Source organism: Lontra canadensis, unplaced genomic scaffold (genome assembly GCF_010015895.1).
Source record: "Lontra canadensis isolate GAN:19392208 unplaced genomic scaffold, GSC_riverotter_1.0 scaffold57, whole genome shotgun sequence".
NCBI lineage: Eukaryota > Metazoa > Chordata > Mammalia > Carnivora > Mustelidae > Lontra > Lontra canadensis.
The window spans coordinates 8,121,054-8,134,739 of NW_022631051.1; the positions used below are offsets into that span (position 1 = coordinate 8,121,054).

The 13,686-nt window shown below is 37.8% G+C and overlaps 1 protein-coding gene across 7 annotated transcripts in view; it reads right to left on the minus strand.

The window, feature by feature from the left end:
• SPIRE1 (spire type actin nucleation factor 1) overlaps positions 1–13,686 on the minus strand; it is a 183,287-nt gene that overhangs the window by 56,395 nt on the left and 113,206 nt on the right. For all 7 annotated transcript variants that reach the window (XM_032875802.1, XM_032875800.1, XM_032875796.1 and 4 more), the window contains one exon: positions 2,146–2,223. In XM_032875802.1, coding sequence (XP_032731693.1) covers positions 2,146–2,223 — 78 coding nt within the window. The remainder of the gene's footprint in view (positions 1–2,145; positions 2,224–13,686) is intronic.

Consider the following 13,686-nt stretch of genomic DNA (forward strand, 5'->3'; position numbering starts at 1 on the left):
TATTTTTTTTTAAAAGATTTTATTTATTTATTTGACAGAGAGAGATCACAAGTAGACAGAGAGGCAGGCAGGGCGGGGTGGGGGCGGGGGGGGGGGAGCAGGCCCCCTGCTGAGCAGAGAGCCTGATGCGGGACTCCATCCCAGAAGCCTGGGATCATGACCTGAGCTGAAGGCAGTGGCCCAATCCACTAAGCCACCCAGGCGCCCAGTGATCCTACTAGTTTTTAAAAGAGTCTGCCTTAAGGCAATAAATTTTTAGTTCAAGTTTATAACTGTTTGCTAAATTCTGACTACCTGGAGTTAATTCATCTGGCTTCCATGTGTAAGAAAACAAATTTAAAAATGTATTAGCTAAGATGAAATACAGCTGGAAAAAGACTACCAGAGTATTCTATACAAAGGAAACTTGATAATCAATATTATTCTAAAATTACAAGACTCATAAGATATTACAGGCTACTTGTTTTTTAACCTTACTCTTAAATGTTTCAGATTAATATCATTCCAAATATCTCAGTAAAGATATAATCAATAAATTAAGAATATTTACATTCATATATCAATACATGTAGGTCCATACAACAGAAGGGACTACTAGTAGTAACAAAAACATTAAACTATTGATATAGGCACCAACATGGATGAAATCCCAAAAGAATTATGCTGAATGGAAGAAGCCAAGCAAAAAACAGTACATACTATGTGATTACATTTATATGAAATTTTAGAAAATGCAAACTAATCTACAGTGAGAGAAAGCAGATCACTGATTGCCTAGAAACTGGGGAGAAGGGAAGCAGGAAGTAGGATTACAAAGGAGTATAAGGAAACTTTGGGGGATGATGGGTGATGGGTGAGCTCATTATTTTGATTATGGTGATGGTTTCATGGGTATGTATGTGTGTGTGAACATATCGAAACTTATCAAATTGTGCCTTTTAAATATGTGCAACTTATTGCACGCTGACTATACTTTAATAAAGCTGTTAGAAAAGAATAAAACAATTAATTAAAACGTAATATGTCAAAAGCAACCTGTTCATATCCTCAAATCTGCTTCTATGCCTAGTTCCTCATTTAATGATGTCATTATTAAACCACTGTTTATCCTTAACCTGAAAAGTCAGAATCCTGAACTGTGGCTTCCCACTGACACCTGAACATACCTCAGTCTAATTTCATGACACTGACTCTCCCGTCCTCAGTGCTGTCGTGCCCACCCAACTCTAAGTGATATATGAGGGCAGGGAGTCTTGGTTTCACTAGGATCTAGAATCATGCCAGAAAAACAGCAGCTATTCAAAGTGTGTCACATAAATATACTGCAATCATCTGTGCTGAAAGTCTGTCTTCTGTTTTATGAGGGCAGAGAGCCAGTAACTATTCATCAGATAAATGAATGTACTACCTTATAGTTTCACATCTTATTCTGAAACAGAGCTTAAACTCAACTTATAAGAGTATGCTAAAGTGTTAATACAATTAGAAAGGTCAGCATTTTGAAACACCTAAATTCTCAGAAGACATCCGGGGCTGCTTTAATAAAACCAATTAGTTTTGTAAAATGGGGGATAGACAGTTCCTCAAACATAAGACTAGATATTCAAATTCATACAGTATCAATTCATATTACAGCCCTTAATAACAAGCATTTTATTTTATTTTTTAAAGATTTTATTTATTTGAGAGTGAGAGGGAGAACGAGCAGGGCGACTGGCAGAGGGAGAAGCAGGCTCCCCAGTGAGCAGGGACCCCGAAGTGGGGGTCGATCCCAGGACCCTAGGATTATGACCCAAGCTGAAAGCAGACGCTCAAGTGACTGAGCTACCCAGACACCCCAGTAACAAGCACCTTAAAAAACATTACTCTAGGCGGTGCCTGGGTGGCTCAGTTGGTTAAGTATCCAGCTCTTTGTTTCGGCTCAGGTCAGGATCCCAGGGTCCTGAGACTGAGCCCTGTGATGGGCTTCCTGCTGACTGGGGAGTCTGCTTCCCCACTCTGTCCCTCTGTCCCTCCCCCACCATTCGTGCACTCTCCCTCTCCAAAATAAATAAATAAATCTTTAAAAAACAAAACAAAACCCCAAAAAACACATTACACTATGTCTTCAACACTAAGTAGAACAGAGAATATCCAAATACTTACCCAGTCAGCGTTTTTCAGCTCTTCCAGGTCTGTGCTGGATTCATCACTTTTTTCCATTTCTTGAATCTTCTTAAGATTCTACCAATTAAAATAAAAACATTTAGGGATAAAAATTGCATTAAGCTAGCTTCCCAAATTAAAATTTCTAACAGATACCTTCAAACAAAGTATATTAAAGCAGATAGTACAGAATCTACTTCTCTGTAGATTTCAGTTAATAGACTAGAATAAATACAATATTACAGAGTGATGAACTGAGATTGTTCATTCAAACTTCCTTCTAGGCCTTGTAGCTAACTTTGTCACCACATTAACTTGCACCCCTAAGTGGTAATGACACAGCCCTCTCCCTCAACCTCCATATTCAACCCACCATTAAATCTCAAAGATATCACTCCCTCCATATAACCTAAGCCCTCTTCTTTTTATCTCCCCTGCAGATCTTTTAATTTAAACGTTACCTAATTTTTGCCTTTTTTTTTTTTTTTTTTACTAATTTCTTTTCAGTGTAACAGAATTCATTGTTTATGCACCACACCCAGTGCTCCATGCCATATGTGCTCTCCGTAATAACCACCACCTGGCTCCCCCAACCTCCCACCCCCTGCCCGTTCAAAACTCTCAGATTGTTTTTGAGTCCATTGTCTCTCATGGTTCATCTCCTCTTCCAATTTCCTTCAACTCCCTTCTCCTCTCCATCTCCCTATGTCCTCCATGTTATTTGTTACGCTCCACAAATAAGTGAAACCATATGATAACTGACTCTCTCTGCCTGACTTATTTCACTCAGCATAAACTCTTCCAGTCCCATCCATGTTGATACAAAAGTTGGGTATTCATCCTTTCTGATGGAGGCATAATACTCCATAGTGTATGTTGGACCACATCTTCCTTATCCATTCATCCACTTAAGCGCATCTTGGTTCTTTCCACAGTTTGGCAACTGTGGCCATCTTTTGCCTCATTTCTGATGTGGTCTTGCCCTGGATGCTCTCCTCTCCTCACCCCTCACCCCCATGCCTGGTCTCTTTCATTTCCTAAGTAATGAAAAGTTTCTGCTCTTTCTTCAGATATTAGGCTCAAAAGAATCACCAATTCTTCAGGAAAGCCCTTCCTTCCCCCTCAACTAAGCCAAATCTTCCTATTGTACAATGGCATATAGCACTGTACACCTTCCTCTTTAGCCCTTATCACACTGTTATTTTACATTTGTGTGTGCCTTCCCCCTAGGTTTCATGAAACAAAAGTCTATTCTCAGTGGCTGATGTAAGCACTGGTACTTTTTACGCTCCATATATATTTGTAAAATAATTTCATGAATAAATTTTAATATATAAGATGCTTTTTATTTGATACATGTATATATTGCAAAAATTGTTAGTGCAATAAGGTTAATTACCACCTCCATCACCTCATATAATTACCTTTTTGTGTATGTGGGGAGAACTTTTCAGATCTACTCTCACCAACTTTCCAGCATGTAAGACAATATTTTTAACTAAAGTCAACATGTTGTACATTAAATCTCCAGAAATTATTCATCTTATAACTGCAAGTTTGGACCCTTTTTGCTTAATTTTTAATTTTTTTAATTGAGTATAGTTGATACATAATGTTATACCTTATGAAACTGCATTAATCCAACATTTGCAATTTTAAGAAAATCTTGATAAGTAAAATGTCTATTCACTTATTGATTACCAGTTTGTGTTATACCTAATTCCTACTCACAATAAATCAACTCTAGTATACTTTTTGTTGAGCTTATTTTCCCGAATGCATGTGGACTGAGTTTAAATGTACTATATGAAACCTACTTTAATTTATATGAAAATAATGAATGCTTCATAGAAAACATTTCTAAACCATTTATTTTTGGCTTTTCAACATCTGCTTGATCTTCTGCAAAATGAGAATAATACCACCTGCTCTTTTTTTGTACTTAATAATGTATAGGAGTATTAATATACAAAGAATAAAATCACTCTGAACATTTGAAGAAAATGAGGTATAAATAATGCATTATTTCTTCTCTTGCTACGAAAGAAATTAGTCAGGGGAGGAACACTTTTACTTGTTTCAGAATGTGTTTCCATGATTACAGGTATCTTCCGATTTCTGAAAGTTCATGTAAGCCACTTCATTTCAACTGAAGACCTACACTAAAACCTACATTGTGTTGGCTAGCTGAAAGAAATCCAAAGAAATTTGGCTTTTAAGGAAAAAACCATTACCGTCCTAATGTAGGTCTTTCCTAATATAGGTTTTCTATAAAAGTGAAGCGGCATAATGAGAACTTTTGGACAGCAGGGGAAACTGTATTTTAAAACAAAGCCAGGTTTCTTGCTTGAGATTATGTAATGAGATACCCAGCACTCCTGAGTCATGCTACATTACCATCTTTCGGTCTGTGTTTCCCCACCGTTAAGAGGAAGGTATTACCATCTATATCACAATGTTGTTGTATTTAAAATATAATCAGTTTGGGGTGCCTGGGTGGCTCAGTGGGTTAAAGCCTCTGTCTTCGGCTCGGGTCATGATCCCAGGGTTCTGGGGTCGAGCCCTGCATCGGGCTCTCTGCTCAGCAGGGAGGCTGCTTCCCTTCCTGCCTCTCTGCCTGTTTGTGATCTCTGTCTTTCAAATAAATAAATAAAATCTTAAAAAAAAAAAAAATATATATATATATATATATATATATATATAAAATCAGTTAAATAGCAGGACCTTGCATTTACAGCCTCTGGGGAAAGCAACTCCAAAAACGTACCACTAAATTTTCTGTACGGCCCCAGCCCCATTCCAGAGCATTGCTCTTTTCCAGTGGTCCTGGCTGCAGCTCTTGGCTACAGCAGGGTGTGGGGAAATAATGACAGTTAACAAGTGTTAAGGCTTTAAGCAGCCAACATTTAGCCCCAAGCACAACCCTTGCTGTGGTTGGACTCACAACTGAGGCTAAATGACATGACTATAGTCTCCCTGCAGGTGGGATGGAGCAGAGTGAAGCAGGGAGAAGTGGCATCAGGGTCTCAGACATGAAGTAATAAGTGTGAAAGAGGCACCAGATGAATGGTCCTGTTGGGAAGTTAAGTGTCCTGATGCTGACCCCCAATGGTTTAGAAAAGTCTTAGAAAACAGCTGGATAAAGCTGTACTTCACTTTTGCAAAAATTGGTATTTATGAATTGATTATTATAAAAGAACAGAGTTTACGAACTGTAACTGGGCTTTGCAGATCATGGGCACTTAACATCTGGTAAAATATTATGTCAAAATCTGAATAATAATCATTATTACTAAGTTAGGAGTTTTTGCTTTTTCTTTTTGGTCTAAAGACATACCAGATGTCCTGGTATGCACAGTATTTCTGATAATCAAAATACCTAATTTTTTGCTAGGGATTATTAGTGGTCATTAAAAAAATCTCTGATGATTTAAAGCCACGGTTTTCAACCCAAGCCCACAATCTTCATCAAATATTCATATTTTGAAATCAGAGCTGAGCAGAAAGGAAACCAAAAGAAGAGGCACACACACATTTATTTTGTTCCTCTGAGGACTCTAATCCAGGCTCTATCCCAAAAAACAATTAATGACTTAAGGTATATATTATTCTTTTGACTAGAAGTATGTTCTTTCTAGCTTTTTATAATTAAAATAGCAAAAGAAAAGAGATTTAAGGAGGTGAATTTCCTCTGGACACCTAGTATGAAGATTCCTCAGAAAGTTGAAAATAGAGCTACCCTACGACCCAGCAATTGCACTACTGGGTATTTACCCCAAAGATACAAATGCAGTGATCTGAAGGGGCACGTGCACCCCACCCAGTGTTTATAGCCGCAATGTCCACAATAGCCAAACTATGGAAAGAGCCTAGATGTCCATTAACAGATGAATAGATAAAGAAGATGTGGTGTACACATACACACACACACACAGAGGAATATTATGCAGCCATCAAAACCCCCGAAATCTTGCCACTTGCAATGACGTGAATGGAACTAGAGGGTATTATGCTAAGTGAAATAAGTCAGAAAAACAAGACAGAGGATCATAGGGGAAGCGAGAGGAAAAATGAAACAAGACAAAACCAGAGAGGGAGATAAACTACAAGAGACTCTTAATCTCAGGAAACAAACTGAGGGTTGCTGGAGTGGAGGGGGATGAGTGGGATGGGGTGGCTGGGTGATGGACATTGGAGAGGGTATGTGCTATGGTGAGTGCTGTGAATTGTGTAAGACTGACGAATTATACATCTGTACCCCAGAGACAAATAATACTTTAAATGTTAATTTTAATTTCCAATGGTCTCTAGCTCTTCTAGGACCCAAACAACAGAAAGCAAGACAAACTCAGTATGGTATAGTAGAAGATGGGTGATCTTTGGCAAGATGAAAATATTTATCTTTTTTTCTTGATTCCTGTGGCTACTACTAAAGTTGATTACAATAGGTCTCTCAACTGTTATTTCTGCTCCAGTTTCTTCCTCATTTGGTTTATCTTTTCACTCCCTCTCGATGGGTTCCCAGTGTCTCTGCTGTGGCCTCCAAACTGAAGTACTTGTATTTCTGGGGACCTATGGTCCAACAGTACAGCAATATGCCAGGAAGCATTTACAACGACATATAAATATGACATTTCCTGGAGTGAATTTTACTCACAGATAATGTAATGGATGCTGTGGTCAGTTGCCCAGGTCCACACCCTGCCCCCCCCCTGAGGTATGAAGTTCTCTCTTTCATTGGCTGCTGGAGGTGTTGTCTGCCAAGCGGTCATAGTCTTATCCTGCTCCAGGAGCTGTGCTCAGCACCGGAGCAAGGAGCTGCTTTGCCACAGGTGTGTCCATCCCTGGGGTAGCCCATACCCAATCATCATTCTGTGTGGAAGTACATAGGTCAGGCCCCCTTGCCTCCCTTGGGACAACCCTGAAGGGCCATCACAACTTCTGAGCTCTGTGTGGGATTGGCTGAAGGCTGTTGTTCTGGCTTTTCCTCCCTCACAGGTGTTCCCCAAACCAATTCCCAGTAAGACCTCCTGAATTCATAGTTTACCCCTCAGAATCCATTTCCTGCAGGAACTCAATCCACACAAGGAATGCTCATAAAATATTATTACAGATGCAGACATACAACAAAATTTACATGGATTTTAAAGGTAAAACGCATGACCTCAAAGACCTTTTGACTTGCACTGAACAACATATCCCTCAGTAGGCATCTGTTGTTTTGTCTAGAAACCATTTCCGCCTTCCTTCTTTCCACTGGGGAATACAACCCTACGGTCTGAGTAGGGCTAACCCCATGCCTGGCACACCTCATCGCCTACTCACAAGGGTGACGACACAGCCTCCACCAGCCAGTGGGGCCCATTTTCCTGACCACAGTGACTGGTTCTTGAACAAGTACATGACTGAATTTTCCTCCAAGATACTTTTGCTCCAATTATGAGAAACGACTTTCTGCTGGAGTTATTGAACTTAGAGAATGTGAGGTTTAAGCTATAGACTGTCATCTTACGTGCCTTTTAGTAAAAGCCCATCCTGAGGAGTGAGAGGGAGAAAGCCAGCCCTGATTACAGGTTTTGAGACACTGGATCCAGCTGTGCATACCCTTAGACTTCCCATTTATGTGAGCCAGTAAATCTTCCAGCCATTCTATGCATGCTAATTTGAGTGGATTTCTGTTACTTGCAACTGAGTTATGATTTAATATGTTTCCTTATCCAGAAATATGAGTTAACATGCTTCTGTGTCTTAGGAGTACTCTGGTCGAATAATATGAGAAGCACATGGGCCCTTTCCCACCCAACCTTAAATTTTACTGTTCTCCAGCATAAGCCTGACTAAATACATCCAGATGGTTTCACTGCTACACATTTATGCATCTCCACTTTACCTCTGGGCTGAGATAAAATCCCTAACTCCCTGCTACTAAGAAAAACTATCCACTCTGTATAATACTAAAGATAGTTTAAATGAATAGTCCAAGAGTTTCATGTTTCTTTATTCTTCTGAAAAAAAGTAGCAAAAACTAGTGCTGACGCTTCCTAGCTGTGTGACTTTACGCAAGTCATTTAACTTCTCTAATCTTCAGCTTGTTTTCTCATCTGTAAAATGCAGACACTACTAACCACTTTTTGGACTTTGTTAATATTGCATGAAATAATACGGAAGAAATATTGAATGCAGCCTGGCTCATGTTTAGCATTTAGTAAGTATTAGTCATTATAAGTCAATAAATATCTGTGAGGATCTGACTGAGAACACTTTTACTCCACCACAAAAACATTTTATTCTTTTACTAAATGAGACCTTTCCCCAGTTGCTTCACGAATTCAAAATCTTGACTCACAAATAAATCAAATAAAATAGTTGAGAATCTGTGAATATTATAGTTGAATAAGCCTGAACAGATGTGCAACTAGAAATCTCAGGTTTTCTAGTTAGCAGAAAAAATAAATGAGTAATATGAAAGTAAATTATATACTTTTCTAGTTTTAGTGGCAAGCTTCTGTCAATTATATTCCTGCTTCTGAATAAATTATTTTGCGTGTACAAATGTAATAACAGATGCCAACTTATGCTTGGAATATGGTGAGAAAGTTCTAAGTGAGCACCCACATGGCAATTAACTCTCGGCATATCTGACATAACCATTCTTAAACTAGCAATTAGAAGTGCTCCATGCCAACACTTTCTGTTTCTGGCATCTTAAAAAATAAACAAATAAAATCTCTGAGTCACAAGTATATCAAATGCTCTAAGAATAATTTTAATTCAATTGTGTAGATTCAACATCAGCTCGCATATAAATGCCCACCCTTATAAATATAGTCATGGAGGTGTGTGGGTGGCTCAGTCAGTTAAGCACCTGCCTTCAGCTCAGGTCATGATCCCAGAGCCCTGGGATCAAGTTTCACATTAGGTTTCCTGCTCAGTGGGGAGCCTGCTTTTCCCTCTCCCTCTGCCTGCCATTCCCCCTGCTTGTGCCTGCTTGATGTCAAGTAAATAAAATCTTAAAAAAAATATATATATATATATATTTATAAATATGTTAATAACAACATTCCCATGATGACCATTTTCCTCCATACTATTAAACACTTAAAACTATCATTTATTGATATTCCTCTATGTACTTAGTACATGTTTTTAGTTAGAAACTTCTAAAAGTGTAAAAAGGAATATGTTTTAGTAATTCCTTAAACCTTTTTTTACTCAATATACACTAATATGCTTTCAAAGAAATTACTATTAAATTCATCTCCCAAGTGACAAAATCACTAATACAAACGTTGCCTATAATAAGTAGAAGATGTATACCAACCACAAAGATTAAGAGTCATGATGTCCTTTCTGAGATATTTTTACCACAGAGAAAAGCAAGAAAAGGGATTTTATCTATTTGCCAGCCCAAAAGTAATATTTCGAAAATTAGGTTATAAAAAAAATTCCAAGGAACTATAGCAGTTCTTCTAATAACTGGAAGCCTCTTATGTATATTAAAGAGTTAATGGATAATTACTAAAGATATGATTTATATTTTCATCAAGTTTTTAAAAAAATATTTTATTTATTTATTTGACAAGAGAGAGATAGCGAGAGCAGGAACACAAGCAGGGGGAGTGGGAGAGGGAGAAGCATGTTTCCCACAGAGCAGGGAGCCTGATGCTGGGCTGGATCCCAGGACCCTGGGATCAGGACCTGAGCTGAAGGCAGACGCTTAATGACTGAGCCACTCAGGTGCCCTATTTTCATCAAGTTTTATGGCACTTTCTTAAGGATGTAACACACTCTTCTAACTGAGGGGTATGATAGGGAGAAGATAACTACCACAAAAGGAAGAGAACGTCAGCATTTTACTTAATGAAAGAATGTAAAATGTTAAGATACTAAACTGTAAGTTGATCATTTCTGTAAAACTGAATTTCTGAAGAAATTAGAAAAATTATACAGTCATCAAAATGTAGGAAATTCATTTCTAGGTTATATGAAAGGAGTATCATTCTTACATTCCAATATTTTTGTTAACACACACACAGACACACACATGCATCTACACATGTACACACATAGGCTGAGGATTTAATGACCATCCACCCCAAGTAGCTGTACTCACAGTATCTCTCTATATAATCACCCTTTCAGTGCAACCACTCTGGAAAACAGCATGGAGGTTCCTCAAAAAGTTGAAAATAGAGCTACCCTATGACCCAGCAATTGCATTACTAGGTATTTACCCTAAAGATACAAACGTAGTGATCCGAAGGGGCATGTGCACCCGAATGTTTATAGCAGCAATGTCCACAATAGCCAAACTATGGAAAGAACCTAGATGTCCATCAACAGACGAATGGATAAAGATGTGGTATATATATACATATATATACACACACATACATAAATATACAATGGAATACTATGCAGCCATCAAAAGAAATAAAATCTTGCCATTTGCAATGATGTGGATGGAACTAGAGGTAATTATGCTTAGTGAAATAAGTCAATTGGAGAAAGACAACTGTCATATGATCTCCCTGATATGAGGAAGTGGAGATGCAACATGGGGGGTTTGGGGGGTAGGAAAAGAATGAATGAAACAAGCTGGGATCGGGAGGGAGACAAACCATAAGAGACTCTTAATCTCACAAAACAAACTGAGGGTGGCTGGGGGGAGTGGGGGGAGGGAGAGGGAGGTGGGGTTATGGATATTGGGTAGGGTATGTGCTATGGTGAGTGCTGTGAAGTGTGTAAACCTGGCGATTCACAGACCTGTTCCCCTGGGGCTAATAACACATTACACGTTTATAAAAAAAAAATTATTAAAAAAATAATCACCCTTTCAGTTTTTATACTCATTAAGTCTTCACAACTAAAGAAATGCAGTGATAATCATAAAATGATCATTAAAATGTCACAGACAATATCTGCAAATTATATCACAAAAAGCTATTTTCTTAAGAAATACAAATGAAGGGATGTGGGGGAGGGGCTCAGTCAGTTATTTAACTTTCTCATATTCTCAGGTCTCATATTTGGCTCAGGTGATGATCCTAGGATCTTGAAATCCAGCCTCCCATCTTTGTAGGACTCCATGCTAAGTGGTGAGTCTGCTTCTCCCTTGCCTTCTGCTCCTCCCCCCACTTGTGCTGGGGTGAGCACTCTGTCTTTCAAATAAATATATAAAGTCTTTAAAAAAATACAAATCAACTGACTGAGCCACCCAGGCGTGGCTCAGTGGGTTAAGCCTCTGCCTTTGGCTGAGGTCATGATCCCAGGGTCCTTGGATCGAGCCCCGCATGGGGCTCTCTGCTCCACAGGGAGTCTGCTTCCTCCTCTCTCTCTGCCTGCCTTTCTGCCTACTTGTGATCTCTGTCTGTCAAATAAATAAAAAATCTTAAAAAAAAAATACAAATCAACAAGTGACGACCCATACTCCATTAGAAAAAGGAGCAAAGGATATGAATTAGGTAACTGATAAACACAAATGCTTACTAAGCAGATGAAAAGGTACCTAATCTCGTTCACTCATAATAAGGAGAATGTAAACTAAAACTATGGATACAAATTTTCACCATCATTTAGAAAACACATCGTGTTGGAAAACAGAAAATCTTACACAATGCTAAGGAGAGTGGGAATTGGTAAAATTCTATTGAAGACAATTTCATACTTTATGAAAATTATAAATGCATACTTCCTTGGAACCAGCAATTCTAATTTTCCTACATATATGATTATGAAAAACAGCTTTAGAACTATCCATTGCAGCATTATTTGTAATAGCAAAAAATTGGAAGTAATCTAGTAATTGTCAATAAAGCGCTGATTAAATCAATCAGAGTATATCCACACAACAGAATATTATGAAGACATAAAAGATATAAACACTATGTACAGATATGAAATGATCTCCATGATATATTATTAAATGAAAAAGGAAAGTTCAGAACAGCATAAAGAAGGAAGAAAAAATATTATATTTTTGTTAGTTATGGATAAAATATCTCCGTAAGGACGAATAAGAAATAACAGTATATGTTGTCTATGGGACAGGGACTGTGTGGCCAGGAGGCGGAAGCAGAAGGGTACAATTTACTATTTTTGAAGAAACAGTACTCCTGGAGTGTTTGAACCTTATAAATTTTTTTTGTTAAAATAAAGTTAATTAAATTGAAGAACTTACGGGACAAGTAAAGATTTTTTTGCAACATTTTAAGAAGGGAGAGTAGTGATAACAGCAAAGACACCCAGGGCAGAGAGGGTAATTTAATTACTTCTGATAAGGTAAGTGCTTTGCACACTTACTAACATTCACAAAATAATAAATCAGTCAAAAAGAGACAGACATTGACACGGGCCCTGAAAAGTTAATAATGCATGATCTCATTAAAATGAACAAATGGCAACCTTACAAACAGACATCTGGTGGTAGTCCTTTCTTTCAAAACAGGGTATGTTCACCAGTTGGAAGAACATAAATCCATTTTAGCTGTAGGGAGGAATTTCTAGCTAACTTAAATGCTACAGTTTTATTACTGGAGGTGTTGTGAGCAGGCATGAAGAGAATAAAAGGGAGAGAATATGAGAAGCAGATTAAAATAGACTTCAATATGTGAATGAGACAGAGGTCTTGTGGCTTTATCTTTGAGTGTAGTCAAGCAGAATAAATTTGGAAGTCACGTCACATGCACCTGCCTAAATGTAACTGAATGTGGTCACTGGCAATGGTATGACACAGGTGGATCTGATTACTGGCTTCTAAGAGATGGTGGGTGAGAAATTTTTTTTTTTTTCCCCCAACCAATTTCAGGTAATAAAATGTGGTTATTTGATTTTTTCAAAAAGATAAGAAATATTTGACAACAGTAGTCAATTCCAAAAACATTGTTTTCCCCCCAGCAACAAGAAACTTTATAGATATGTGTGTATGTGCATTTGCGTGCATGTGTGTACATAATACTCCATTTTAGGTAAAATATTTGGTAATAATCTTACCTAAAATAAATTGAGCTCAAAGATTTCATCATGAAATTCTGATTTCTTATATAGGACTAATAATAATAGGACACTTAATGAAGGGTCACAGTAGTAGCTGTTGATTATGTAGTATAAAAACACTCATATAATGTTGTGAAGATTTATAATGAGTCATGCTTATTTCCAATTCATTTCCTTACCCTGTAATTCCAGTATCTGGTCAAATATTAAACTGGCTTCGATCTAAGCATCTAAAGATCATCCTTTCATCACAGGATTTTCATTAAATTTAGGGTAAGATTTAACCATTCAGAAGAATTTGAATGACAAGGTTTAAAATAAAGTCATATATAACTAAGGATCACTTAAACATTCAGAAAATCAAGACACTGGTATACTGCTACTATTTTTACCTTTTTTTTTTTTAAGAACTAGATCTCATTTTTAAAAATTTTTTATTTTGGGAGAGAGAGAGACAGAAAGAGGCTTTGAGTTGGGAGGGGTATGGAGGGAGAGAGGGAATCTTAAGCAGGTTCTACATCCATTGAGGCTCAATCTCACCACCCT